The following is a 27,998-nucleotide window of genomic DNA, read 5'->3' on the forward strand; positions in this document are numbered from 1 at the left end:
CTATTGTATTATGATTTCCTGTACCTTGAAATCCTGGAAAACCATCTCTGCAATTTTTTTATTCATATTTAGAGGAAAATTTGTATTTGTTATCTATTTCAAAAATTGGCATCAGACTTCTACTACCCTTCAAAAGCTTTATTGATTGCCAACATATCTGGAACGGGACGCCTCTATTTGTATGTATGTATTTCAAAAATCATACAGATACATTCGTTTCAAAGACTTTATTAATTTCCAAAATAGTCGGCATATATATTTCTCTGTTTTTCAAATGAATGTTTTCATTTCATCCGTTTTATATACATTCAAAATAAAGAAATGATTTTGTCAAGAATTTTGTATTTATCGTTCTCATATCGCTTCCGTGTTGATAACATTGTTAAAAATAACAACCTTTGTGTGATATTTGTTAACGCACTTGACTTTTGACTTTATATCAGTGCAAAATTGGGTTCGAAGTTCAATCTGATAGTGTATCAAGAAAAAGTCACTGCGTCTCAGTTATATACTCGATATTTTTAAATAGTTCGATTTGTCGGGAACTTAATACCCATTTCTATTGTGTAAATATAATTGGGATGTATTAATGCTTATATTTGTTATTAAACTAATAATAAATCGTTTATTTGCAAAGAAGTTATCCATTTAAAAATAGGCATGCAAACGTCATATTAATTATCATCATAATAAGAACATTTAAATTATTTATACTCGTAATTGTCGTCAAAACTTATGGTCTAAATACTCTCCCACATTTTCTCTCTTAAGGCCGATTTACATTATCTTAGTGTTTAGGAGAGTGCTTTAGTACAACTTTAAAGGCAAGTTCTTTAGCGTAGCGTTTACTAAAGCAAGTAGCGTTTACATGTTTCAACTAAAGTACTATCCTAAAGCAATCTCCTAAACACTAAGATAATGTAAATCGGCCTTTAAGCACTCACTACGACACTCTTAATTCGTCAGTTTTACGTCCTGCATCATTATTTAATTGTTATCCAATTGATTAACGAAGGTACTAATACAATCTATTTTCAGAAGGTAACGCGGTCGCGAGCGAAAGAGGCGCCAGTTACAACGGTGAGGTGTGGTTCAAAGCAGCGACCATAGCGGTGCCTGTTTGTGGGGCTCTCATACTATTCCTTCTGGTGGCTGTAGCTGTCAGGTTACTGAGGGCTGACGCGCTTCTACACGCTGATAGAAAACTTAGGTAAGTTTTGAATGATACATATATCCAGATCAAAGAATCTCCATTTAAATGTGAGATCTCTCCGTAAAAAATATAAAAATTTGAGAGTTGAGAATGTGAAGCAAAAGCCAGGACGAATCCTTTTGTTTTTTTTTTGTTTTCCTTTAGACAAATGAATATCATTATGACGCATTATTTATCGGGTCAACGGGTGTTGTTTTTTGTGTTGCATTGTCACCCCCCTGGTTGGTAAGATAGATGTATATATGTTAACGTATACATTATTCTCTATTAGTTTGACAGTCGTCACTTCTTTGTCAGCTAATAATGATTTTACTTTATTCATTTTTTTATGGCTTACAAATAAAAAAATATAATATTTTCATAGAACGTAAACAAAAAGAGTGAATACTCTTGGAAAGCTGCCTGATTACTTACAGAAATAATTAATTATTATACATATTTCCCAATTTAATTACATAACTAATCATATCGAATATTTTTCCAGGGGTGGGTACATAACACCACCGCAGCACAGCACAGAAGACGTCAAGAAAGTGTGGGTGGGGAACTCCGCGCCGCTCCTAGTCGCTCCCGGGGGATGCTTGGTCGCCGTAGAGCGGGCACAACTAGTCGACGTGCCACAACTCTGTGATATTCAACGATAGACTGTAATGAAATCTCTCTGCCGGTGGAAATGACGCTGAGAAGTTTGACAAAGCTAATTAATCTCTAGATTCCGACCCTCAGTTTATAGATAGTGGAACCCTTGACAAAAATAATTGTCGTTGTATTAATTGTCAAGACTTATGCTTGGTCACGTGACCGTTTTCATAAAAGTTTATCGATAATGGGGGATTCTTGACCAAAAAATTGTCGTTGCATAAAATTGTCAAGGCTCGTGCATGGTCACGTGACAATTTTCATAAAAGTTTATCGATAATGGGGGGGCTCCGGACTAAAATAATTGTCGTTGCATAAAATTATCAAGGCTCATGCTTGGTCACGTGACGGTTTTCATAAAAGTGTATGGATAATGGGGGACTCTTGACAAAAATAATTGTCGGTGCATAAAATTGTCATGGCTCGTGCATAGTCACGTGACCATTTCCATGAAAGTTTATCGATAATGGGGGACTCTTGTCAAATATAATTATTGTCGTTGCATAAAATTGTTCTCATGCTTGGTCACGTGATCAACTCTATACCGATTGGCCCGTGACTATAAGTATTAATCAATGCTTTTCCCTGCTAAAAAAAATAGAAAAATCTTGTATACAAATATTGTCCATATATGTTCCAAATATGCCCGCAGACCGCTACTGTCTGATTGCTTTTCTATTACGTCAAAAATCGACAATTACGTGACGAAGCGCGAGCCAATACAAATTCGTTAATGGGTCGTCTTCAACTAAACGTTCAAAAATTACCCCGTCTGTATTAATTTTGGATCTAATTAAATTGATCTCATTGTGACGTCATTTTACACCGGCTCGTATACCAAATCTACCAATGTATATTTTGTTATTTTAAGCTATTTGTTCCTTGTAAATGTAAAGTAGTTTTAAGAAATTTTGATGGATTTACATTATCGAATTTTACTGTCCATTGCGAGGTTACTATGACATTGACATTTGACCATTTGTGAAGTCCAAACAAGTAATAAAAAAGGGTGCGTGTACTTATGTACGCGCGTAAGAAGTTATACTTCTTTGGCATTATTAAAAATAGTTTATGATTGCATGCAAATAATTAATTACACTTAAATAATCAAAGACTGGAAAAGGAGTCATAATAGTCAATAAAGTTCAGTTTACATTTGAAAAATTAAATATTTATTATTATTCTCTTACATTAAGTGTAACATAAATTCTATTATTATTCGAATGTTGTTTTTAAATTATGTCCAATGCCGTAGCATCTTCCGTGGGCAACTTCATTCTGTTATTTTTGTGTCACGGTGCGCGCGCATCGTAAAATTTCACTCTCATCAATTTTGCATAACGCGCCTAAAGAAGTATAACTTCAAAAACTCCTTTTGACTTTCATGAATCTTATACTAACCTCGATTTGAAAATCATTAAATAACGTCCAATTTATTTGACACAGAAATTATGAATTATTGCGTATCTTATGCTGTATTTAAAATATTTAACATTTAATGGCTACAAACAAGTTTTCTTGATAGGGACACAATTCAAAGTAATAAATCTTTTTAAAACGTCCAGTTATTGAAAGGATTGCCGATCAAAAAGTTACAAAAACTTTAGTTTTCTAGAACTTCTAACTAAAATCTAGTTCTAAGCTGTAAAACCATTTCTTAACTCTTAACGCGGTTTCAAAAAACTTAACAACGTATTATTTCCTTGATTTCCTTGATTCATAATCAAGGAAATCATTTTATTTGTAATCAGAGAGTTGATCGCTTGAATGTCAAAGTCAAATCATTTATTTTAAAAAGGCACTTTGGAAAGTCAAAATTACCAGCTAAAAATATTTAATAATTGACTCTAGCTGCCCTACTCTTTTAAAATAGTTTTTACAATATTTTATATACATTGACTTGATAATTATATATGAAGACATACCTAGCTTTACCTTTCAAAAACTGGACTATAGATAATATATCTGACATATAACTAGTCGTAATATACGGTTTATCACAAAGTACCGTCAGAATATGTAAATAAATAATATTTTAAATAAAGATCAAATTATATTTTTCTGTAAAAATATGTTTAAGTGAGATTAACGCTAAAATAATTCTGCAATTAAATATACAAGCAAACGCGTATATGAAATAAATGTATTTATAATTATGTAGCTTACGCTAAAGCAGTGTTGGCCTAGTGGCTTCAGCGTGCGACTCTCAATCCTGAGGTCGTAGGCTGTGCACTAATGGACCTTCTGTTTATGTGCGCATATAACACACGATGATGAAGACAAAAAGGTCGCCGGCGTGTGTCAGGCACAGAAGGATTAGATTGACAAATGAATAATGATTTGATTGGATTATGTGGAAAAGTTAAAAAGTTGGGTCCCTGTGAACCTTTAATGACATTTCGTTGTATTGCGATACTTATGAGCAAGGAAAACACCAGCTCTGGGCTCACCGGTACCATGCTCCAACTTAAATATTTAATTAGTGCCTGTACACTTGAACCCAACGGCCCAAGAGTCTCTACTCCAAAGGGAACAAAATCAAAGTTGGAGGAAAGATGTTATTGATGTGTATACTTTGTCTGCTCTGCGGCAGCTTTTGAGCTTTTAAGCGACATCAAATTCATTTGGTATGAAATAGCCCTTACTATATTATATAATGTATTAATCTCACTTATACATAGTTAAGCTCGATTTAGATGGAGAGAGTTTTATTTTAAAAGTGCGGCATTATTAGAAATATATATTTGAATGTAAACTTTTAAACTTGACAATATCATTATATTTTTTAAACTTTCTCTATGTAAATAGCGCTTTGTCATTTTAGACTGCGTCGGTATTCTGTAACTTCCAAATGCGATTTTTAGTGCAATATCGATTCAATTCTCTTTATATAGCATGCGATCGCGTGGTACCAAATCTCGATTAAAGTCGTGATGGCCTTCATTATTGGGAGTTATAGAGTACCCATGCTGAATGTGGTAAAGATAAGCACTTGTGTAAGTCGTTTGTATATTCGTTAACCAGTTGTAATGAACACTAAGCTTCCCTGAGGTGCCTTATAATATAGGTGCAAAATACTCTTGTAAATATGATGTATAAATATTGAAAATAAATCGAAATTATTTTATTAATATGTGTTTTTTTGCGTTACCTACGATACCTACGATAGATAATCCCCGTATTCATTGAAGTACTCATTTGTCCCTTTTTATCACAGCGTAATAACAATTTGACAGAAAGAAACGAAAGACTACTTCAGTTAAGAAGTGTTGGTCACTAGGCTTTATCGAGCAAATCTCATCCCTGAGTTCGAATCGAACCCTGGCCGTCCACCAATAGTTGTTCTACTCTATTCACTCGTAGAGTGAAGGAAAACGTGCAGAAACCGGCATGTCTCAAATCCAACACTGAAATACTTGCCAGACAGCTGATCACCTACTTGTATATTAAACTAGCAAACCCGGCGAACTCCGTTTCGCCACCAGATGGCTTCGTTTTATGTAACATTTCGTTTGGTGATTAAATAATGAAGAAAAAATTTTTTTTGTAAGATTTTCCCGCTTTTCTGTTGAAATTTTTCCTGAATTTTCTTTGCTATAAACCTCACGGAGCCCGAGACCTTTCCAACGAATGCAAAACCGTGGAAATCGGTTCGTGCGTTCTGGAGTTATAGCGTCAGGAGGGAAAACCCGACTTATTTTATTTATATAGTAGATAAAAATTATCAAAGAAACGGATGCAACCTGAAAACCCATTTGTGGTTGTAGCTACTGGATCATTATTTTTACTTCAGTTAAACGAGTGTAATTAGACTAATTTAGTGAATAGGGAGTATTCTATAACTACAATTCACATAACCAAGGACTTTTTATTTATTTTATTTACACTTCGTTACCTTATACAAAAACACATGTAAAAAAGCTTAGACTTGACAAGGTCTGTAGTACACCTGAAAGTCAACGTAGAAACAAATACATACTAACTTTATTAATTATGTAGTATGAAAAGGATATACTGTTATTTGTATTAGAAATTAAACCATTTTATTATTGAGTCATTTATGGCTTTTATTGAAACTATACACGTAAAAATTTATTGATGTATGGTTTCCATTTAAGTTGTTTGTTAATAACGATTTTTTACTTAAATAATATTATTGGAACGAAGTTCCTTATCGCGCGTTGTGAAAGGGGGCTAGACGGAAAAAATTCTTACGAAAAGTTGTCACGACACTTTTTGCTATTTGCTATTGTACTACACCGTCTCGTCCGATCACCGAAGTTAAGCAACGTCGGGCGAGGTCAGTACTTGGATGGGTGACCGCCTGGGAACACCTCGTGAGGCTTTTCTTTTTCGTAGCGATGAAATGAAAATTGTGAAAATTATTTTTGGAATCACTTAACTAAATTAGTCGTACTAAACGTACACCAGAATCCCTGTACAATAATAATTGCGGGGTCCCTAGTTTCCTTGCAAAATACAATACCTTTAAAAAATATTCATTATAAAAAAATTATGTTTCAGGAAAATGTCATGAAATTCTGCGATATTACAACGAATGATCGAGAAAACCTACCATACTGTATGATACCAATTAATATATAAATTAATCGAAAGGAACTTCGTTCCATCCGGGTGTCCCTTGACACCTCTCAAGTTTTTTTTTTTTAATTTATTAACACTTCGTTGCATGTACAGAAATATAATACAATTGACATACTTAAATTAATTTAAAGAAAGGCAACTGGCGGCCTTATCGCTTTCAAGCGATCGCTTCCACAGTGAAAAAAATTAGATAAGAATAGCAAGAAGTGCAAAAATGCATCAGACAAAGTTATTTAGACAAAATTAATGGAACAAAGCAATTAAAACATGTAACTAGTGGACAGGACAATATTAAAACAGGGACACAAGAAAAAAAAAGTGCACATGAATTTTAGATCAGTTTCACATTAGTTACTACATACTACAACATACATCAATATTATACAGCTAAAGAGTTTGTTGAATGCGTCCGGATTACCAATATTGAATCTAGTTTATGAGATCTTTATCACCGTTTCCTCAAACAAATTGCGTTGACAACATTTATAATTACCAATAATATTTTTATTGGATTATTAAAATAATTTTTAGTATAAGATCATAAATTTGATAAGAATTTGAAAACATATAAATATGATAAACACTATACAGCTTCAGTTTCGTTTTAAGTGTATATGGATAAAGAGGTAAGCATTCTATTTATCAACGTACTATAAACCTAAATTAGTTAATATTTTGTAACGTTGTTTTCATTGTGAAAACTGATGGACTTGCATAGCTATCGTTTATGAATGAAAAAAAAATTTTAATTGTATTACATTTTAACTTCACTATTTCTACTATTTTTGTATAAAGGTAACTTTGTTAATAATAATAATAATTTATTTGCAAGAATACGGTACACAAATATTATGGTGGTACAATCTAAACGTCTTATATCCTGCCACATATAATGCAGTCCAAATTTGTCTTAAAAAGTAGAGTTCTACATATAACATTACATTATAAATCATATCATCAAAAAAGTACATTCTTATATTATTTTTTACAACATCGTCACATTATTAAAATATATTACTACATTATCAAATTAAGATTCCAATTTAAACACAAACAGAAATATAAGCAATATGTTAATGAAAAAGAGCCAAATGAGGTTAGTTGACGGGCTGAATATATTTTAAAAAATATTGGTTGTTTGTAAAGTAGGTTTACGATCGAGATGTTTACGTGATAACGTCTTATTGGTGATATAAGTTTTTGGGAAGTAAGGAATTAATGAAGATAACAATTTTTTCAAATTTTAAATTACATCTATCGTTTTATTCACACTTTTGATGATAAATTTCAGGTGTAAAATGACAAGTTTACGCTCGAGATGAGACGGGAGATCGGTCCGTCTCTCTCTCGTTATACCTGCGATCGCGCTCGTGAGGTTTTGGTGTGACACAAGTTTCTGAACATGTCACCCGACTAAAACGATTTTAAAGACGTTATCACTTCAAAACAAAAATATCTTTCAATTATTTTGTTTATTGCATTTATAATCAGAGTTCCTAAAATTATTAAATATGAATCAATACTAAACATTCCATTGATATCGTAATAACAGCAATATTTACAATTACTACCCATTGGAAGTAAACAAACTATATATTTCCATAATTACTACACGGTGGCCTTGTTCAAATCAATAATATTTCTAGAGCAATAAATAATTATACATTTTTTAGAACTAATGCCAGACTGCGTAATTAAGACTTAAAATTATTACGACTAATTATGGACCCGACTTTTTGGCTAAAATTGGGTGGCGTATATTTTAATAGTTGCACAATGAAGCTGCTTGCTAAGAAGTTATTAAGGAGTTGTTTAGTTCAATACCTGCAGCTGAGTTTTATAATCGGACGTTAAGTACAGCAGTTCCACAACTGAGCGTTTTTTAAGGCAAAGAAGTAGTATTTCCGAACCAATTCGACGTAGCGTCCTTCAGGAAAAGAGCCTACTAATTCTTAAAATGCCGGCAACGCATTCGCGATCCTTTTGGCATTGAGTGTCCATGGGCAGTATCACTTAACATCAGGTAAGCCTCCTGGCCGTTTGCCTCCGGTTAATAAAAAAAGATAAAATTGCATATTTATCGAAATGGAATAGTATCAATACGTATTGTAGGGATGGTTGCTAGCTCTGATGTGTTTGGACTTTTAAAATTGGGACCGGAAGCAAAATGACAAACATTAAAATATCGAGCTTAAAAGCTCACAGCTAATAAATTTTTAGCCCATAGCTAATTTGATTGAAATTATCGCTAGAATATTAGATAACTTACCCGTTATATATGGTACGAGTATTTGTTTAGGATTATTGTTATGGATTAGGTATCGGGTAGGCACTTAACATTGCTTTTTTTCTAATTAATACCTAATATAATACCTATTAAACCCTATATTAACCTCTGGATAAGTAGAGTATATTCGTGAAGAATTCTGCTAATATGGTAACGAAATTGGATTGTACACGCGTTTTGACCAATTAAATCATTTCCTTCCTATGGCATAGATTAAGTAAATTTAATAAGTATTTATTATTTCTAACCTCGCGATTGATTAATACTGTAATAATTGGTACACACACTATCAAGAACTCAATGTTTTGTCTCGTTTATTTATTTTGAATGAGAACGGGAGTAAAAAGGAGAAAAATACCAATTTTCAGTACATTTCTGAATGAGGGTAAGAATATAAAACCAACGCCACGCAATGAATGTTGCTTGTAAAGTCTGCAGTGTTCCTAGATGCCCATTTTCACGGCTTAGTTTATTTCTACTGATCTAATAATTCTTGGACTAGGTAACTTTTGGCTTCTTCAGCCTTATTGGTTCTCTTTTCTAATTTAATATATGTGTACACGTTTGTGAGACAACGAAAAGAACATAAGTCGTACATTTTTATATCAGTTTTTAAACCCTCCTAAAAAGAGACAATTCGAGTATAACTTTTTTCCATTAGAACCCAAAATAAGTTTGACTTTTGGAAAAAAGACAAAGATTTCCACAAGAAATCTTTTGGTGTAGATCCGTTAGATATATAAATATATATTTTGCATTTACTTTTTCAGCCAAAATGACCAACGCAACTAATGAAACAATTGGAAAGGTTCTGAATTTCGATCACCTCACGTTTTGGGTGGCAAATGCTAAAACGGTAAAAAGTTATATATTTACTATGCTATCTTAAAAGCTTCGGTCAGGCCAATGCCTTTTTACTACCAATGTAGTAAATTTTTGTGACTGTGCCTGCCAATGTTAATTGCGCAAATAATAATCTATACATATTTGCTATAAAATTGTTGCAGGCGTCAACTTACTTTGTAGCGCGCTTCGGTTTCAAACCTTTCGCTGTTCGAGAGGCCTCTGAAGATAATCCCGTTCAGTCCTATGTGGTTCAATTAAATAAGGTAATGTTACATTAACCTTATTTATATAATTATATAAAAAGATTTCTGATTTGATAATAAAACAGTCTAGTTCGGCCCTTAAAATTGACAAACTATATTGGTTATCTTTGAATGTAAGTTTTTGGAGCTGCGATTTCGCAATTTCGTTATTTTTTTAATCAGTTTGTGAAAAATTATCACTATGTTAAATATTTTTTTAATTTAATTTTTAAATCCACACATAGATGTTTATTGTTCGGTAATTGGTGCGACGTTGTTAGCTTAATTAGCCGTTCAATTAACAGCCTAGCCGTTTAATTAAACGACGCCGTTTAACTAGGCGCCTGAATGATGTTAAGGTGCGAGCCGAATACTCGAATCATTTAAATTTAATCCATAAAACTTTGTGTAAGATATTAAAAGCTGATATAATACAATGATTATATTATGTCAATTCCAGATAACAATAATATTTCAATCACCGATATCAACTGAAGGTGTGATCACATTGGACATCGCCGCTCATGGCGATTTTGTTAAGGATGTCGCATTCGAAGTTAATAATCTGGAAGAAATTATAAAAAGAGCAGGCCAACAAGGCGCTATTATTGTAAAAGACGTGATCGAAGAATGTGATGATAATGGTGTCGTTAAGTTTGCTGTTCTAAAAACGGTATAGTATTTTTGCAAATTAATTATTATGTACCGAGCTTGATAAAATAGTATTTCTACATAGACAAAAACCTTTTTAGTTCATATGATAATTTGTTAATATAATTTAGCAAGTAGGTGATCAGCCTCCTGTGCCTTACACACGCCGTCGAATTTTTCGTGTCGAGTCTAAGGCGCTCGCGAGCCCTCTGGCATTGCGAGTGTCCATGGGCGGCGGTATCACTTAACATCAGGTGAGACTCCTGCCCGTTTGCCCCCTGTTCTATAAAAAAGAAAAAAAAAGGCAAGCCGGTTTCCTCACCGTTCGAGCGAATGTTAAATGCTCACATAGACAGAAATCATTACTGAACTAAGTAACAGTGATTTTTATTAAAAGACACACCAAAAAATACTCGACATTGGCATCATATCATTCTAGTTTATGTTTATCATCATTATTTTTCAGTATGGTGACAATACACACACGTTGATAGATAAGTCGCTGTACAAAGGAAGATTTCTGCCGGGATACACGATTATCGAAGACGTTGATATTGTCAATAAGCTTTTGTAAGTAAAACACTTCGTTACATAGTGATTTTATTTCTGTTGGTGTAGACAATCTTGGGCCGTGGGTTTCAAGTGCACAGGCGCTAATTACAGATTTTGTTGGCGCCTGGTAGATAGTACCTGTAAACCAAAGCTTTCCTCGCTCAACGATTAAGTATCGCAATAGAGCGAGGAAATGCTGCCAGTGATATACACTGCCACAGGGACGAAACTTTGAAATTTGTTTAATCTTTCTATTTATTTATTTTTATTATTATTACTATAGAATATTGTAAACACTTCTAACATCATGGTTCGTAAATAAAGACAACACGCAAAAAAATATAAGTAATTAAAATTTGTATAAAAATTTTCTTCTCCAAATGTTTTCTATAGGATTCAATTGATTAATATTTCCATAAGGTATAGACATTTTTACTATGTCAATATGTATTTAGGCCAGACACTCATCTTGAATTCATTGACCACGTGGAAGGAAACATGGAGGATGGGACTCTAGAGGATTCTATCGCGTGGTATGAAAAGAACCTCAATATGCACAGGTATATATATTTTGTACCTTCCACTAATATGAATAATACTTACATAATTAATCTACCTTTAATAGCCTTGTCAGTTATAGAATTTTTAATATACCTCAAATTCAGTAAGACTAGGCTTTGTACAAACTACCGACCATGGACTCCAAGCGCCGGTTAAAAGATATAATAATTCCAATAAAGAACAGTATAATTGTTAAATTTCATATCTTGGATTGGTCTTATAGTATGATTAGTTGTTTTTGTTTGTCTATTCATGTTTTGGTATTTTTTTTTTTTAATTTATGTAAATGTATACGTATTTCAGTATGGCCCTCTAAAAAAACTCTGGTAAAACTCCATTGGTTTTTTGCTGCCAAATATTAAAGTTTTTTTTCTTATGTCACCTTATATTATATACAATGAATGTGGTAGGGAAGATACAGTACATTAGAATTCAACGCGCCACAAACCTAAGTATTAGAAATATGAGGCCCAGACCTAGAGGTTGTAGCGCCACTGATTTATTTTATTTATTAACATTATTACTATAAGTATTTATGTAATATTTTAAATATTAATAATCATTTATTTTATTATTAATAATTTAATTTTAGATTCTGGTGCGTTGATTACACCCATGATTTGGTTCCCTACTCGTGTATCAACTCGGCATCTGTTATCAACGAATCAGAGACTGTTCTAGTAAGTAAAATATAATCAATTAATCAAAAAAAATATTTAAAAAATTAAATCCAACTTCGTATGCAAATCTACTAAAACTAAAGATTTCTTTACTTATTATATTTTTTATCTGTACTCTAGAAATGCGTAATACCTACAATCTACATCTTCCATCCTCTCACCTCCCTGTTCTAATCAAAATAAAACGTTCTCATGTAACTTTTAGTTTCCGAGATGTTGTGGACAAACATACGAAGTCACACACACATATGTGTTTATTATTATTTACGTGTTGGAAGCCTTCATTATACTCATATTATACAATATTATGAAAATCCAGTAACATAACAGACCAGACTACTCCGTTTTTGAAGTCAGATAAAATCAAAATCAAAATCAAAATACGTTTATTCAATTTAGATGCTTCTTAGAGCATGCTTATGAATGTCAACAACGTTTACAAAATTCACGAAAGAGCAGGGCTACGCCATCCGTTCGCAAAAACTACCAGGAGGCCTTGTTCTGAGAAGAACGGGCAAGAAACTCAGCAAGTTCTGCCCTCCCTTTACATTACAATTATTTAAAGGAAAATGTCATAAACCACAACGTCATTAAAGTTACATAAGTAAAAAAAAAAATCTGTTCTGTGATTTACCACATTCACCATTACACACATATTCATAACACTTCAAAGATAACAAATCAAATTATAAGAATATAATTAGAACTATTGCCAAGCGTTTTTATCTTCCAGGTAGTCATTGACTGTGTAGTAATCTTTACACATTAAGGTTTTTTTTATATGTGTTTTGAATCTGTTTAAAGGCAGTTCCAATATTTCACTAGGAATCATATTATAGCAGCGTATACTTAGGCCCATAAATGAAGTATTTATTTTCTGCAACCTGTAAGACGGCTGGAAAAGTTTTCCCTTATTTCTTGTATTCCTATTGTGAATGTCGCTGTTCTTTAAAAGAGAACTAATATTACTACGCACAAAAATGATACAGTTGTAAATATATTGGGAAGGTACCGTCAAAATATCGATTTTCTTGAACAAATTTCTAAGTGAAGTGCCTGGTTTCAAGCAATAAATTGACCTAATAGCACGTTTTTGCAAGATAAAAATAGGTAGATTGTATATCTGCTGCATAAAAGAATTCCATACGACATAACGCTGTGAAAGTAACTAAAATATACTATTCTGGCAGTTTCCTCGTCTGTGAGTTGCCTAATTTTCCTAATAGCGTATGCCGCAGAACTAAGCTTGTCAGAAAGTTTAGTGATATGCTGACTCCATTGAAGTTTTTGGTCTATTGTAATGCCCAGAAATACCGTAGAATCAACTAAGTTTAGTTTTTCATTGTTCAATTTAAGCTCTATAGTTGTAGTTTTAACATTAGGTAAAGTAAATCTTATGCATTTCGTTTTTGTGGCATTTAATTGTAAATTATTTGCAGAAAACCAGCACACTATTTCAGAAAGTGCATTGTTCACATCGTCAAAATTTGTCTTATATCAAAAAACAACTAAAGCTTATTAATGTCAAATATTTCCGTTGCGTCAATTGGAAATACTCGCTGCCAATTTTTCTCAAAAATAATGTTGCTATTACTAATAAAAAAATCCCTAAAACCTGTCTAATGGCTGACAGACTGCTGAGACATTAAAAAAAAATCTTTGGCGCTACAACCTTTTTAGGTCTGGGCCTCAGATTTCTGTATCTGTTTCATGATCATTTGTTAATCTAATACGCAAGTAGGTGATCAGACCGCACGCCGTCGACTTTTTGTCGAGGAAAGCCGGTTTTCTCACCAAGTTTTCCTTCACCGTTCGAGGTTAAATTCGCACATACAAAGAAAGTCCATTGGTGCACAAACGGCTATCGAACCTACGACCTCAGGGATGAGAGTCGCACGCTAAAGCCACTAGGCCAACACTGCTCCTACTGCTGAGCTTACTTTTATAATTAAATATTTGTATACAGCTATCTATGAATGAAGCGGCAAAGGGACTTCGTCCAACAAGCAAAGCCAGAGAGTTCGTCAAAGCCCACGGTTCGTCCGGCGTTGAACACGTCGCTTTATATACAGATGATATAATTACTACTGTAAGTATAACACTAAAGGTTAACTTAGTATTTATTTTAACAGTCTTAATAACCATTTAAATATATACAATACAAACAATTACTGCTAAGCTTTCCTCTGAATCTGACCCTTAATAAATCTATTATAGAAAAAGACATGCACACAAAAGTTGACGAATAGTAGCTCTTACGAGTGATGTTTTCAATTTTAAAACCGGCTAAAATCACGCATTATTATTAGAGCTTTATGAATGAATCCATACCAAAATTGGTTAGTTAACATTTACTAATATGAGTATTAGTTGTGTTGAAAGTTGTAAAAAATTAAGTTAGTTTTTTTTAATGGTCTAGTATTGTATGGCCCCTTTTGGGTAAAAGCCTCCTCCATATTTTTCCATTACTCTTGTTTTCTCTCTGATTATTCTGATTGCATTGTTCAGATCTAATTGTCTTGTTATGGATGATCATAAGTTGAAAGTGCATAATTTTAATTATGAGGAGCGCCTTTTTTTATTATATATACCAGAGATATCTGGCTTGCAAATAAGCCAAAAAAGTATTTTAATTGTCTTTGCTTTAGCTGTGGTACTTCAACTGTGATGACTTCATAAGCTAGACAAAAATGTGTCATTCTATCATTAACATCACTACATAATCGTACGTACTAATTGTTATCATAGAATTAACGATTTCAGATGCGTAACCTCAAAGAGCGAGGTGCAGAAATAATAACTTGGCCTGCGACTTATTACGACATGATCAAGGAGAAACTCAACAAGAGCTCTCTCAAAGTACAAGAAACAATTGACGATCTAAAAGAACAGAATGTTTTGATAGACTTCGACGAGCGCGGTTATATGTTGCAAGCGTTTACTAAACATGTTCAGGCGAGGCCTACTTTATTCTTGGAAATTATACAACGTAGAAACCATAGGGTAAGTAATACGCGGGTCAATAGATTGCTGTGAAGAGCGGTGACCGAACATTCGATATATAAATATGAACGCCTTTTTTACTTTAGTTTACACTAGCTTTGGTTGTCCGCTAGGACGAACCTTAAAAACACAAATTAAAAACATTATGTTTTTTTTTCGTTTTTCTTTCTGCTATTGGGTCCAGGTACTTTTTCCGGCACTTATATTGTTACTAAAAAGATACGTAAACAATAAAATCATGCTATTGCAAGACCCGTTCCCGAATTGCTTGTTTAGTGTTATGTACATTGGAGTCTAAAAACAGAAATTAAAAACATTGTTTACTTTCTGTGTATTATGATCATATATAAACTGCGTTCTTGCGAACTCAAGTAAACAATGTCTAGACTTATAGATTAATGATTACAATTATAGACTATAAATCAATTGGTTCATTTGTTAATTTATAAATGACATTTAATTAAGAGCGAGAAGTCTCCGGCCAACGTTTTATTTGATTACCCAATTGTTAAAACAACTATAGCATAGGGACTACATCTTGGGTCATTCTTTACTAAGGGCCTTGCGATTCTGTAACTCACTTTTCTGAAACCGCTGTGAGAGTTCGAAAAGTAAGGAAAGCTGGGTTTATCATACTTAATTCACCTTTGTACTGGTTCCCTGCTTCCCCTTGACAGTCACGGCCATGCTTAAGACGCTCCTCCTTAATATATATGGGATAACGTTATGAAAAACTTTTTAATAACACTTTATTTATATTTTTTATGTTTCAGGGATTCGGTTCTATGAACTACAAATGGGTTTTTGAAGCAATTGAACAGATGAACGAAAAGAAAACGGAGACTTGAACTGTGACTTACAATGTGTTATTTAGTATACGGCTTTTATTTTATTATTAATAGTTTATGCGATACAATATGTTGTGTCAATTTTATCTAATAAAATATTTGAAAAAAAAATTTATTGTTTTAATTGATATTATGCAATAATTACGTTATATGTTTACTACATTTAAATGCCTAGCAATAAGCAAAAATTACTAGTTTTTTTTTATAGAACAGGGGGCAAACGGCCAGCAGGCGCACCTCTGATGTTAAGTGGACGTACCGCCCATGGACACTCTCAATGCCAGAGGGCTCGCTAGTGCGTTGCCGGCATTTTAAGAATTTGTTACCCTCTTTTATTGATGGACTCCGGGTCTTTTTTTATTTTGAATTTTTTATGTTTAACAAAATTGTCATGTTTTAGAAAATATGAGATGAAAGAGAGCATTGTTGGCCTAGTGGCTACAGCTTGCGACTCTCATCCCAGAGGTCCTAGGTTCGAACCCCGGCTGTGCACCAATTGACTTTCTTTCTATGTGCGCATTTAAAATTCGCTCGAACGGTCGAGGAAAGCATCGTGAGCAAACTGGCTTGCATTAGACTTTTTTTAATTTAGTAATTTTTCTTTTTAGAAAAAATAGCTTGTAACATATATCGTAAATATAGTATTATGTACATCGTATACGTAAACTTCAATAAATAAATAAATACCATACAACACTTAATGGATTGACAGCTGATAGAATAACCTCAATGTGCAGTAATATTCAATGTTTGTTAATCGTGCAGCTTTTGCTATAATATTTAAATATAAATTATAAAACATGTTATTGACTGTTAAATACCAGCCCAATGGATGTCGTATTGCTTTATATCCTTTTAAACCTAAACGTCAAAATCGTTTACGACGACATCGTTTAGAACAACACACCGGTTATATTGACCATAATCAACGGTCCCGGCTGAATTCTATTGTATTAGGTTCTTAATAACAACGTCATCGGCTGTTACGACTATCGGATTTTAAAACCAAATATGAGTAGTCCCTTCGATGTCGTTATAACAGATTTGGACTATAGAAACTTTGTATGTTTGAAACGAATTAACTCAAAAACTACCAGAACGATTTTGAAAATTATTTTACCATTCAAAGTCTAAGTCAAAGTAAAATCATTTATTTCAATTAGGCCTATTTAAGGCACTTTTGAAAGTCAATGTTACAAGTTAAAAATATTGAAAAAAAAAATGACTCTAGTTGCCTCTTCCAAAAGGTAGTTTCACATGGAAAAGAATGGGCAAGAAACTCCATATTTACTCTGTTAAAATAGTTTTTACAATAATTTGTATACATTGATTTGATAATTATATGTGAAAACCTTGTACCAAGAATAAAAAACTACTAGACTAAAATATATTAAAACAAGAGGACAGGATAAGTATGGTTTCATGTCACATTATTACTATTATTATTTTACTATATACACTGTATAATACTAAAATAAAATAGACGCATGGTGTTACTAAAAACAATGCAGCAGATAAAATTAATTATTATGTAAATACATGGTGCTCACATATTTATTACAACGCTACATTATCCTTGTCACATATCTATCTATTTCCAAAATTAAAAAAAAAATGCATATTCAGCCACTACAATGGAATTCGATTCGATATACAATTAATACCATTGAACTCTGGAACAGGACTTTTGTGCCGTGGTTCAAAATTGTACTAATCAATCGAAATTAAACATTTTATTCGTAACTAAGCAAAAATAAATCTCGGGGAAGCGCTAGAAAATGTTAGAATTATAAAAAAAAAAATTTTTGTATTGCGAAATGTTGTGCAATAGTAAAAATTAATAATACAAGCTAAACTGGCTGAATTATAAATAAACCAAAGCTGAATTTCAACGTGGGGTAGAGACGTCATTAAATTTATTGAAAATTTTATTTTACTTTAAACAAATACCCATACATGTACATAGGTGTAACATAGAATTTTTAAAATTCTTTATAATAATTCTATGTTTCTTATTATATATTCTTTATAATAATGCCTGTTTGTCTATGTGAATTGTTCTAGTGTGTTCTCAGGCAGAGACATGAATATCCTAGCGCAATAAACATAGTAATTATCATGGAGCAGTCTTGATGATGATACTACATATATTTCATCACGTCAATCATATAAGCAGCTCTCCAAAAATCACTATACTAAGTGGTAACAGTCTGCAATATCGAAAACTGTTTAAACTCCGTCCGTCCGTCGTTCCACAACTGAGCCGAGAGTTGCCGCGCACCACTACTATGTGGAACCAGCTGCCCACAGAAGTATTTCCGAACCAATTCGACTTAGTGCCCTTCAAGAAAAGAGCGTACCAATTCTTCTTCTTCAAATGCCGGCAACACACTTGCGAGCCTTTTGGCAGTCCATGGGCGGCGGTATCACCTTACATCAGGTGAGCCTCCTGCCCGTTTGCCTCCAATTACATAAAAAAAACTGAGAAGAATTGGTACTAGATGATTTTAACAATAACGTTTAATTTAATCTACTGTTTTGCGTGCTATTGTGTTTAAACTTTAAATTTTGTGTTATCATTATCTTCATGTCTACCTAGATTTTAGATTCTCAATACATATAGTCTAAACATATTCAATAACAAAATTCTTATGTTTTGTATATCTTATATATAGGTCATGTTGAATCAGTGACGCTACGCTTCCCCGCTTCTGTTCCAAGCTGGTTTGTGAATACTAGTTTTAACGACGTAGTTCATTTGCATACTGTTTACCAGAAGAGACCGTGGTACGACTTACAAATACCTTAACCTTATAACGATATCTAATATGAAACAAGAGAGGAATCATTTTTGTTCCTTAAAGAAAAAAAAAGTTTTTCATACAGTAGTGACAATTGACATCATTGTAAAATGTCAAAACAGGTTGCTGACATTGATAAGACTAGAACTTTTTGTCAGGAATTGAAATCTTTTATTAGATTCAATAAATAATATTTAATTTTAGCATTCGAGACATTAAACTCATTTTTTTGTTAAATTTAATTCAAATACTTAGATCAGTTTTTAAACTGAATTTTCGTGTAAAAGCGGATTTATAAAATGTCGACACTTAAGTTGCCAAAGCATTTTATTATCATTAAGTTATATAATTCGTATAGATAAAAATACTTAAATTAAGTGTAATTTATTTGTTAAAATAAAAAGGCTTTTTTATGATATAAAATTAATAATATAGTTAGATTAAGTAATTTATTAATCTCGTTAGATGCGTTTATAAAATTAAAAAAAAACCTTTATTAAAGCCAATAAAAGTAACTTCTCAATTGAAAATAAATGTTATATTAGGCAACTTCACACTTGATATAGCGTTAAGTACGCAGTAAGATACACCTCTTCACATATCTCTTTAATAATTTTAATAGAAAAGTTTATAATTAAATCATTGATTCTTGGCTAATTTCGTAGTCGTAAATATTAAGTCAATAGTATTATCGGTACTCTGCGATAGAGGCTTGGCAAGGAACCGGAATGATGTATGCCTTGGTGTTGTTCTAAACCTGTATTCACGCTTCACTTCTGTACTAAGCTATATATGATAAGATGTACTTTATAAGAGTTATTAGGAAATATATAAGGTTGCAATGTCGAATTGTTGATAAAATTGTAAACTTAAATTTGACTACACTTTCTTAATTTTTTCTTCATTTAGAGATTATGTGGGTATTACTGGCAGGACTAGGGTAAGATTAAGAGTCGAAGCCAAAATTCGATCCGTTTTTACATAAGGAAGTCGCGCTAAGTCTTATTATTCAGACTCTTACGCTTTCTACTCTCGATCTATAATCTAAAATTATTTCCAATCCAGATTTCGCAAATTTAGATTGAGAAATGCCAAAATTCGATCTGTCAAATTCAAAGATATTTTACATGATGGGAAATGGATTGAAATATCAATCTCTAGTAGTAACAATTGGATATTTGGCCATAAGTCAAATCAGAATCTTCACTATTAGCATTTACTACTACGTTTTTTGTCCATTTAATATGATGTGCAATAGTTTTCTGAACGATAACACCCAATTATATAATATATCCAGTTTCCACCTTTTGAAATCAATTTCCCTTTAGTTTTTATTATTTATGATCTTTTTTTCTATTTTCGTATTTGTTTGCCTTAAAAATTAAAAATTAAATATTATAATTTTTTTTATTCTTTTATCAGTGTGCCGAGCGTTGGCAAGCTTTTATAAATACATTGAAAAACTGCAAATGTGCGAGCCGTTATCATATAGAAGGGAAACTTAGTAGTGTGTATACGCCTTTATATCGTGTTTTGTTAATAAAATCAACGTAATTTATATGCGTAAATACCTGATTTCTGTATCTAATATAAAATCTTTCTTGAATATTTTTAGATTAGTCCTACCTCGACACACGATCGATATATACGTAATATAGTGAATCAATAAGATATATTTAATTAGATATGGTGAGTTTTATGGTGTATACAAAGCTTATTTTAGTTATAGACTTTTACAATAAATTCGTTCAAATTTACAAAATTTACAAAATTTAAGAATAAGCTTGCTTCTTCATCAAGATAAATAAAGGCATTTAAATAATCAAATGTATTTATATAATTGAAGTAACATACCGTTCGAAAAAACTATGTAGTTTGAATTTGTGTATTTATCAGAAGTTCTATGTTTTTGTTTGCTTTCGTTTTCACACAATCTGTCTGATAAAGAATTAATTTGGGAAATATTTTTATTCATAAAAACTTCGTCATTGTGATTTAACTAAACTGTATTTTAGTTTTATTAGTCTTTTGTCCCTTTCGTCAAATTGCATATACAGTCAAAACCGGTTATAACGACAATGAAGGGACCGTATAGTTGCCGACGTTATATCCGATAGTCGTTATAAGCAATGTCATATATTATATATACACAAGTATAGTTAATATGTATGTACACTATCTACAAGTTATATTTTCATAGTTATCTATCTAGAATAGGTAGGTATGGGTTATAATATGGTATGTTAATATTATAATATGTAAACGAGTCAAAAAGAAACAAAAATATTTATTACGAAATAATTAGGTACAAAAGTAATCAATCATTTATTAATTAATTATTTTTTGCATTTTACGTTTCATACTCCTCAAGGTATGAGTATCACCAGTATCAAACTGTTCGTTAAAGGCAACAAATTTTTGCAAAATCGTTACAGCGTTAAGAGCCTCCGAAATCGTTGTTGGCTGAAACTGTTCGTTGGGAGAAAGTGCGTAGGTATTTATGCCTAAATATTCATTCAATGCCTTTAAATAAGATTTAAAATCGTTTGTATTGTTTTGTTTTGCTGAGACAAGAAGCGGTTGGTCGTTATAGCCGATGAATATCGATAAAATTTCGTCGTTGTAAGCGATATGTCGCTGTATCCGATGTTGTTATAAGCGGTTTGTTTACTGAATAGTTTACTAGGGATTCGGACGGGACCATACAATCTGGTTGTAATAACCGATAGGTCGTTGTAAACGATGTCGTTATAAACGGTTTTGACTGTACGCTATCATGAAAAGGGACATATCTGCTTTTGCTAAAATAGTGTTATTTTTTATTCTTTTGTGAATTTAATACAATAAAATTATTATCTACGTACGACTGACGGAAGCTTTGAACAATGCTTTTAAAAAATATGTTAACAACCAGTTTGTTAGTTAATTTTTTAAATTTAATAATATGTGAAATATTTTCAGACTTCATACACGGACAAGGGTAAAAAGCCTGAAAACGGTAGATTCATTGCATTTCATCACATCACATACTGGGTATCCAATGCCAAGCAAGTAAGTAAAAGCTATTATTAATAAATTAGAGAACCCTCAAAGGTTGGCAATGCCACACTAAAATGGGTGCCCATGGCCTGCTATTAATGCCCTTTTTAGGCATCCCGTAGGATCGTTTGCCCCCCTATCCAATAAACAAAAATTATCTCTCTTCAGTCGGTAGCTTATGCATTGTGCAAGCGCAAGGAAACATTTGGAGCTGACAATCTGTTTCCATCGGTTTCTGTCCAGTGTCTCTCTTATAACAGTGTATAGTTTGAGGACGATGAGTCTTTCACTTGATCGGTCCATCTGGTTGGTGCACGGCTACGTGATCTTTTGCCTTCTGTGTTACCTACCACGATCAGTTTCTTCAAGTAAAAATAAAATACATTATTATTAATTCTTTTTTAGCGAACTTTTATAAGGTCAACTTTTCCAAGGTAGTGCTTAGTCAAACGTTCCTTATAAATTGGTTTCTTAAAATCTGTGTACCATTACCTAGGCTGCGAGCTACTACATCACCCGATTTGGCTTTGAACCCCTGGGATATCAGGGCCTTGAGACTGGCTCCAGGAAAATCACGGCACACGCTGTCAGACTGAACAAGGTTAGTGCATTAGAGAATTTTTATTGAGATTAACGAAAACCGATTGAGAGAGAGTGAGAAGGGCGAATCGCCTTATAGAAATTGTTTTTTAAAATTAAAATTTCGTGAAGATAATTTATGAAATATTAGTATTTTACATTTCATGCAACATTATTTATTGAAATCTCAAATGACGAATTGTAAATTAAAATGCCACGTGTTTTTATTATCAAAGAAATAAATTAAAAAAAAAATTAAGTTTGTATAAGTGTATTCGACACTTAATATTTTAATGACAATTAAATTCCTAACATATCTTCCTTTTTCCCTCCCTTTAAGTCTCGGAAATCTATAGTTTCAGATTTTTATAAATATGAACAAGACTTAAAAAATAGTTTGCCAAAGAAGTTTCATTTCTAACATGTGTACTTTGTACGCCCTTTTTTTTAATGAATTATTGCTTATTTACAGATTGTGTTCGTTTTCCAAGCCCAATATGAGCCAGAGGAATCGAAACTCGTCAACGAGGTGGCTTATCATGGGGACTTTGTGAAGGATGTGGCGTTTGAGGTGGAGAATTTAGACTACATAGTGGAGTACGCGCGGAAACAGGGCGCGATTGTAGTAAGGGACTTGTGGGAGGAAAGTGACGAACATGGTGTAGTCAGAATGGCTAAATTGAAGACGGTGAGGACCAATACTTGTATAAAATTGCATGTGATGGGGGCTGGGTCACAGCAGGGGTTGATTCCGCATGTCCATAGTAATCTAATACGAAAAAATTTGACTCGATATTGTAAAATTTAACTAAGTAAAAAACGAATAAAAATTCGTTTGCTGTCCTGGTTTAATAATGAAATTTGCGTTCCACCCGTTTCTTGATCTTGTATTTTATAGGACAAGTACATGTTAGCCGGACATTTAATTGGCCAATAATCGAACCAAGAACCTTTAGAGTAGACCGCTTCAAACGAAAAATATACAATTTACGAAATAATGAAAATTTAAATTACGATGTACTACTACTCAATTGTTTAATTTCTAGTATGGAGATAATACGCACACCCTAATAGATAGATCGAAATATAAAGGTCCATTCCTGCCTGGATATCAAACGCTTAATAATGACCCCATACAACAATTTTTGTAAGTATAGCATTTTTTAATTTAAATATCACTCCATGTTTAAAATAAACCTCACTATGTAAATAAATACTAATTCCATTTAAACAAACAAAATATATTTTGGTTAAAGGTCAGCTACCAATATATTAAATACCACAAACATCTGTGGCTGTTGATATACTTATCTTTTTTTTTTTTAAGACAATTCACACCAATTGACCGAGTCCCATGCTAAGCTGGTGAAGCTTGTGTTATGGGTACTAGGCAACGGATATACATACATATTATAGATAGATAGATATAAATACATATTTAAACACCCAAGACCTAAGCACAACATCAAATGCTCATCATATCGATGTTCGTCTCAGCCGGGGATCGAACCCGGGACCTATGGATTCGCAGTCAGGGGTACTAACCACTAGACCAATGAATCTTTAACACAACTGAATAAAAAACAGGTAGACAATAATTGTCAGTCGTAGAGATAAGGGAACAATCAATACAGGAACAACAAATTTTCACTATCGATTCAAAACTTTATACATAGAACGGAAATAATTCTTCTTGTGCAACTGTAGTTTAATTATAAAATTGTAAGTGTAGAAATTATTACGTCTAGTCGCTAAAATCATTCAAATGTCACATGGAAGAGACTAGCAGCTCACGACACAGGGAACTCTTGTGGGGGCTAGTGCACTTTCTCTTTTAATCTTGCCCATTCTTCTCCACACGAAACTACCTTTTGGAAGGGGCAACTAGAATCTTCTTTGTATTTTGTATGACGTTCAAAAGTGCCATTTTAGGTGGTCTAATTGAAATAAATAATTTGACTTTGAATCTCTCTCTTATACATCCTTTTTTATTATATCGATTGCCCCGGGGAATAAAGTCGTAAAGGACTTTTGCGACTGTATTAATGGTTTCTCATTTTTGACTTAATTTTCGGTAGGTAATTTTTTTACAGAATTTTTGAAAATGATTTTACTATAAAAAATCACGAGGTTGTCTTTCTTTTACGGAGATTATTTAGTGCACAATGTTATTAATACTACGTAGTACTACTAGTAGATTTTTATTTCTTCATAATAACCATATTGGCGTTTTAGTAAATAAAGAATAGTCCACAGCACGTACGAATCAATTATTGAGGGCGTAATTTAAAAGGCTACATCCAAGGCCTCAGATTTGTATATCTGTTTCATCACCCTCCGGTTTTTTCACGATATTTTCCTTCACCGTTCGAGCGAATATTAAATCCGCATATATAAAACAAGTCCATTGGTACTTTGGTTCTACAACCTCAGGGATGGGAGTCGCAAGCTGAAGCCACTAGGCCAATGCTTTTAATAATATATATAATTGAAATTGGCATATATATATAAACATTTACAAGTGAGGCTAACCAAGCGTCATAACAACCATTACAATTCCAGTCATGCATTACCCTCAACCAAATTTATAAAAGTCTCACGAAAAATATATATTTATTAATACCATTATATTACAGGCCAAAAATTGGAATTAACTTCATAGATCACGTTGTCGGTAATCAGCCTGATAATGAGATGGAGCCTGCAGCTTCATGGTACGAACGGTGCCTTCAATTCCACAGGTATGTTTTGCTCTTTGAATCTATTCTGTATAATATTATCTTCGGCTTGCGTACTACACATTAAACAAGACAATTGAATTGAAGAACCACGACTGCTAAAAATTAGTAATCAGTAAGTTAAGTAAACTGTATTAAATGTTTCTGAAAAAATAAAAATATGTATATCATTATTAAATTCACTCAAATCGTAAGATCCTATTTTTAAACAATCTCCGTGGCGTAGTTGTCAGCGCATATAGAGATTCTAGTTATAATCCTAGCCGAAACAATGACTTTTGGTTCATTCGACAATGACGGCCGATATCTTACTCTACAAAATTATCATTGATATCTTAAGGTGGGAACTGACCAAAGTTACGATGTGTAATGTAGCATTCGCATCGAGCGTGTAACGCATCGAGCATGTTACGCTGTGTTCTAAAATCGGCGTAACATGCTCGTCAAAACTCTATGCTCCACTTTCGCCGCCAGTGTTCACGAGATGGTCGACAGCGAGGACGTGTTGATATCTTTCATTCTATTTAACTATTGTTTCATCCAAATTAAGAAGAAGAAAAAATGTTACTGGACATAAAACTTATTTAAAAACACAGGCGTATGAGGTGGTTTGTTATTGATTGCAATATTAAAAACCAAATGATTACTGGACAGTATAAAAACTTTGTACGCAGGTCTCGATTTTGAAGAACTGTTGAATTTAATTGGACCAAAAGTACTTAAAAAAGACACAATTTATAGAAAATCATAATCATGATCACTCGCGACGTGCGACGCGTAATTACTGAACCTCGTAACAGTCAAAGGATTCGCCAAAAAACCGACAGCCGGGCGGAGCACTCAAAGCGAGCAACGAGCGGCTCGTTGCTCGCTGGTTTCCCCGTAACACGACGAACTGACTGCACGAATGCTCGCTGTACAACATTACATTACATGTTACATTACACTTCGTAACATTGGTCAGTTCCCACCTTTAGAAGTCAGTCCCAAGCTCAGTGACGCTGCGACTTTGTACAACCTCTAATTTCTGCATCTATTTGGTGATCATTTTTTTGTTAATAGCCAAATGATGTAGTAATTTACTGAAGGAGCAAAATTTAATTGTGCAGAAAGATAGGAAAGTCGATTGGTGCACAGCCACGATAACAACGTACGACCTGAGGGTTGAGAGGTTGGGGAGGTTACAGAAATATGTTCTTGATTTAGCATAAATAACTTATAATTATTTTACAAAAAAATCCGACGTTTTGGGTGCTTCAGCGTGCGTGGTCACGGTGACTGAAGACAAAAGGTGTTGAATGAAAAAAGTATCACAGCTGTAGAAAAAGTTATATTATCTGTATTTATTTCCCCGGAGTTGATATCGACTAAAAGATGGATGGTTTTGGCATAAATGTCTCACGGCGTGTCTATATTCGCGGATTGTTTATCTTGAGATTTTAATTTTATATGTGTAAAAGTTATGTTAATAAAATACAATACTATGAACAATAGCATGGTCGCTCTTTGTTTTTAGATTCTGGTCAGTAGACGACAAGCAAATATGTACAGAATACTCAGCTCTCCGATCGATTGTTATGGCCAACTGGGAGGAGACAGTGAAGATGCCAATCAACGAACCAGCTGTTGGGAAGAAAAAGAGTCAGATCCAGGAGTATGTCGAGTACCACGGAGGCGCTGGTGTTCAACATATTGCCTTAAACACCGAGGATATAATCACTGCAGTAAGGATAGTAATTATATCTATTTTCTGATGGTGTCTTATAAACGAAGATCGTCAGCCTTCCAATCCTAAACAATAACAGTTTAAAACTCTGTTTTGTATTCCAAAAAGCATTTTTATAATAGGATTTGAGTGGTTTTAGAAAACTGAATGTTACATATGTATGTTTGAGATGTTTATTTGGGAAGTTGGTTTTTACATTTGGCAGTCCATATTTGATCAGATTTTAAGGTCCGTTGACATTTTCCGTTTCCTAAAATTGTTGGCTAGATTATTTAGTAATCAATAAGAATTTGCGCGTGAGTCTAAAAACAACTGACTGACCGGAAACTTTTACAGATAGAAAATCTCCGTGCACGTGGCGTAGAGTTCTTGTCCATTCCTTCAGCGTACTACAAAATTATCAGAGAAAGTTTGCAGAGCAGCAAAGTGAAGGTGGCGGAAAGTATCGACGCACTAGAACGTCTAAACATTCTCATAGACTACGACGATGATGGCTATCTGCTTCAAATCTTCACTAAAAATACCCAAGATAGACCCACATTGTTCTTAGAAGTTATACAGAGAAGAAACCATAACGTAAGTATATGGACGTTAATGTGATATACATTCAAACACAAATAACATGCCTTGAGTGGCGATACAACCTTTGGGTTTTTAATGGATTAAGTTCACGGAGTAGAAAAGATGGATGGCTAGTTATACAATAGTTGATAAATTACGGGCGATATATCGCTTTTTATTAAAAACTTCAACCAAAATCCCATCCAATTAAACTTTTCACTAAGAAATAAGAAAATTTAATTATTAACGTCAAATTTGTTTCAGGGATTTGGCGCCGGCAACTTCAAAACACTATTCGAATCCATTGAGTTAGAACAAGAAAAACGTGGGAATCTTTAATACCAATGCAATGTCTTCGTTTTAATTTGTGTAATATTAAATAAATATGATAAATATGATACGATTCATAAATAATATCAATGCTCGC

General features: G+C 33.1%; 3 protein-coding genes across 3 annotated transcripts in view; all 3 read left to right on the plus strand.

The window, feature by feature from the left end:
* Positions 1 to 2,928, plus strand: part of LOC125053898 (BMP and activin membrane-bound inhibitor homolog) — a 69,093-nt gene extending 66,165 nt beyond the window's left edge. Inside the window, exons 4-5 of the mRNA XM_047655508.1 lie at positions 1,039 to 1,210; positions 1,698 to 2,928. Coding sequence (XP_047511464.1) covers positions 1,039 to 1,210; positions 1,698 to 1,857 — 332 coding nt within the window. The 3' untranslated portion in view covers positions 1,858 to 2,928. The remainder of the gene's footprint in view (positions 1 to 1,038; positions 1,211 to 1,697) is intronic.
* Positions 2,929 to 7,049: 4,121 nt separating this feature from the next.
* Positions 7,050 to 16,193, plus strand: LOC125054174 (4-hydroxyphenylpyruvate dioxygenase-like). Its single transcript, XM_047655911.1, has 10 exons — positions 7,050 to 7,083; positions 9,515 to 9,600; positions 9,752 to 9,853; positions 10,293 to 10,505; positions 10,950 to 11,053; positions 11,491 to 11,595; positions 12,189 to 12,276; positions 14,243 to 14,365; positions 15,040 to 15,279; positions 16,053 to 16,193. Exons 2-10 carry the CDS (start codon positions 9,520 to 9,522, stop codon positions 16,125 to 16,127), a joined length of 1,131 nt encoding a protein of 376 aa, XP_047511867.1. The 5' UTR covers positions 7,050 to 7,083; positions 9,515 to 9,519; the 3' UTR covers positions 16,128 to 16,193.
* Positions 16,194 to 20,434: 4,241 nt separating this feature from the next.
* LOC125053886 (4-hydroxyphenylpyruvate dioxygenase-like) lies at positions 20,435 to 27,991 on the plus strand. The gene is made up of 9 exons (XM_047655493.1): positions 20,435 to 20,617; positions 21,890 to 21,979; positions 22,464 to 22,568; positions 23,019 to 23,234; positions 23,593 to 23,693; positions 25,183 to 25,287; positions 26,801 to 27,008; positions 27,347 to 27,586; positions 27,836 to 27,991. The coding sequence occupies exons 1-9, from the start codon at positions 20,615 to 20,617 to the stop codon at positions 27,908 to 27,910; spliced, it is 1,143 nt and encodes a 380-aa protein (XP_047511449.1). The 5' UTR covers positions 20,435 to 20,614; the 3' UTR covers positions 27,911 to 27,991.
* The last annotated feature ends 7 nt before the right edge of the window (positions 27,992 to 27,998 follow it).

This window comes from Pieris napi, chromosome 11, assembly GCF_905475465.1.
Source record: "Pieris napi chromosome 11, ilPieNapi1.2, whole genome shotgun sequence".
NCBI classification, from domain to species: Eukaryota; Metazoa; Arthropoda; class Insecta; order Lepidoptera; family Pieridae; genus Pieris; species Pieris napi.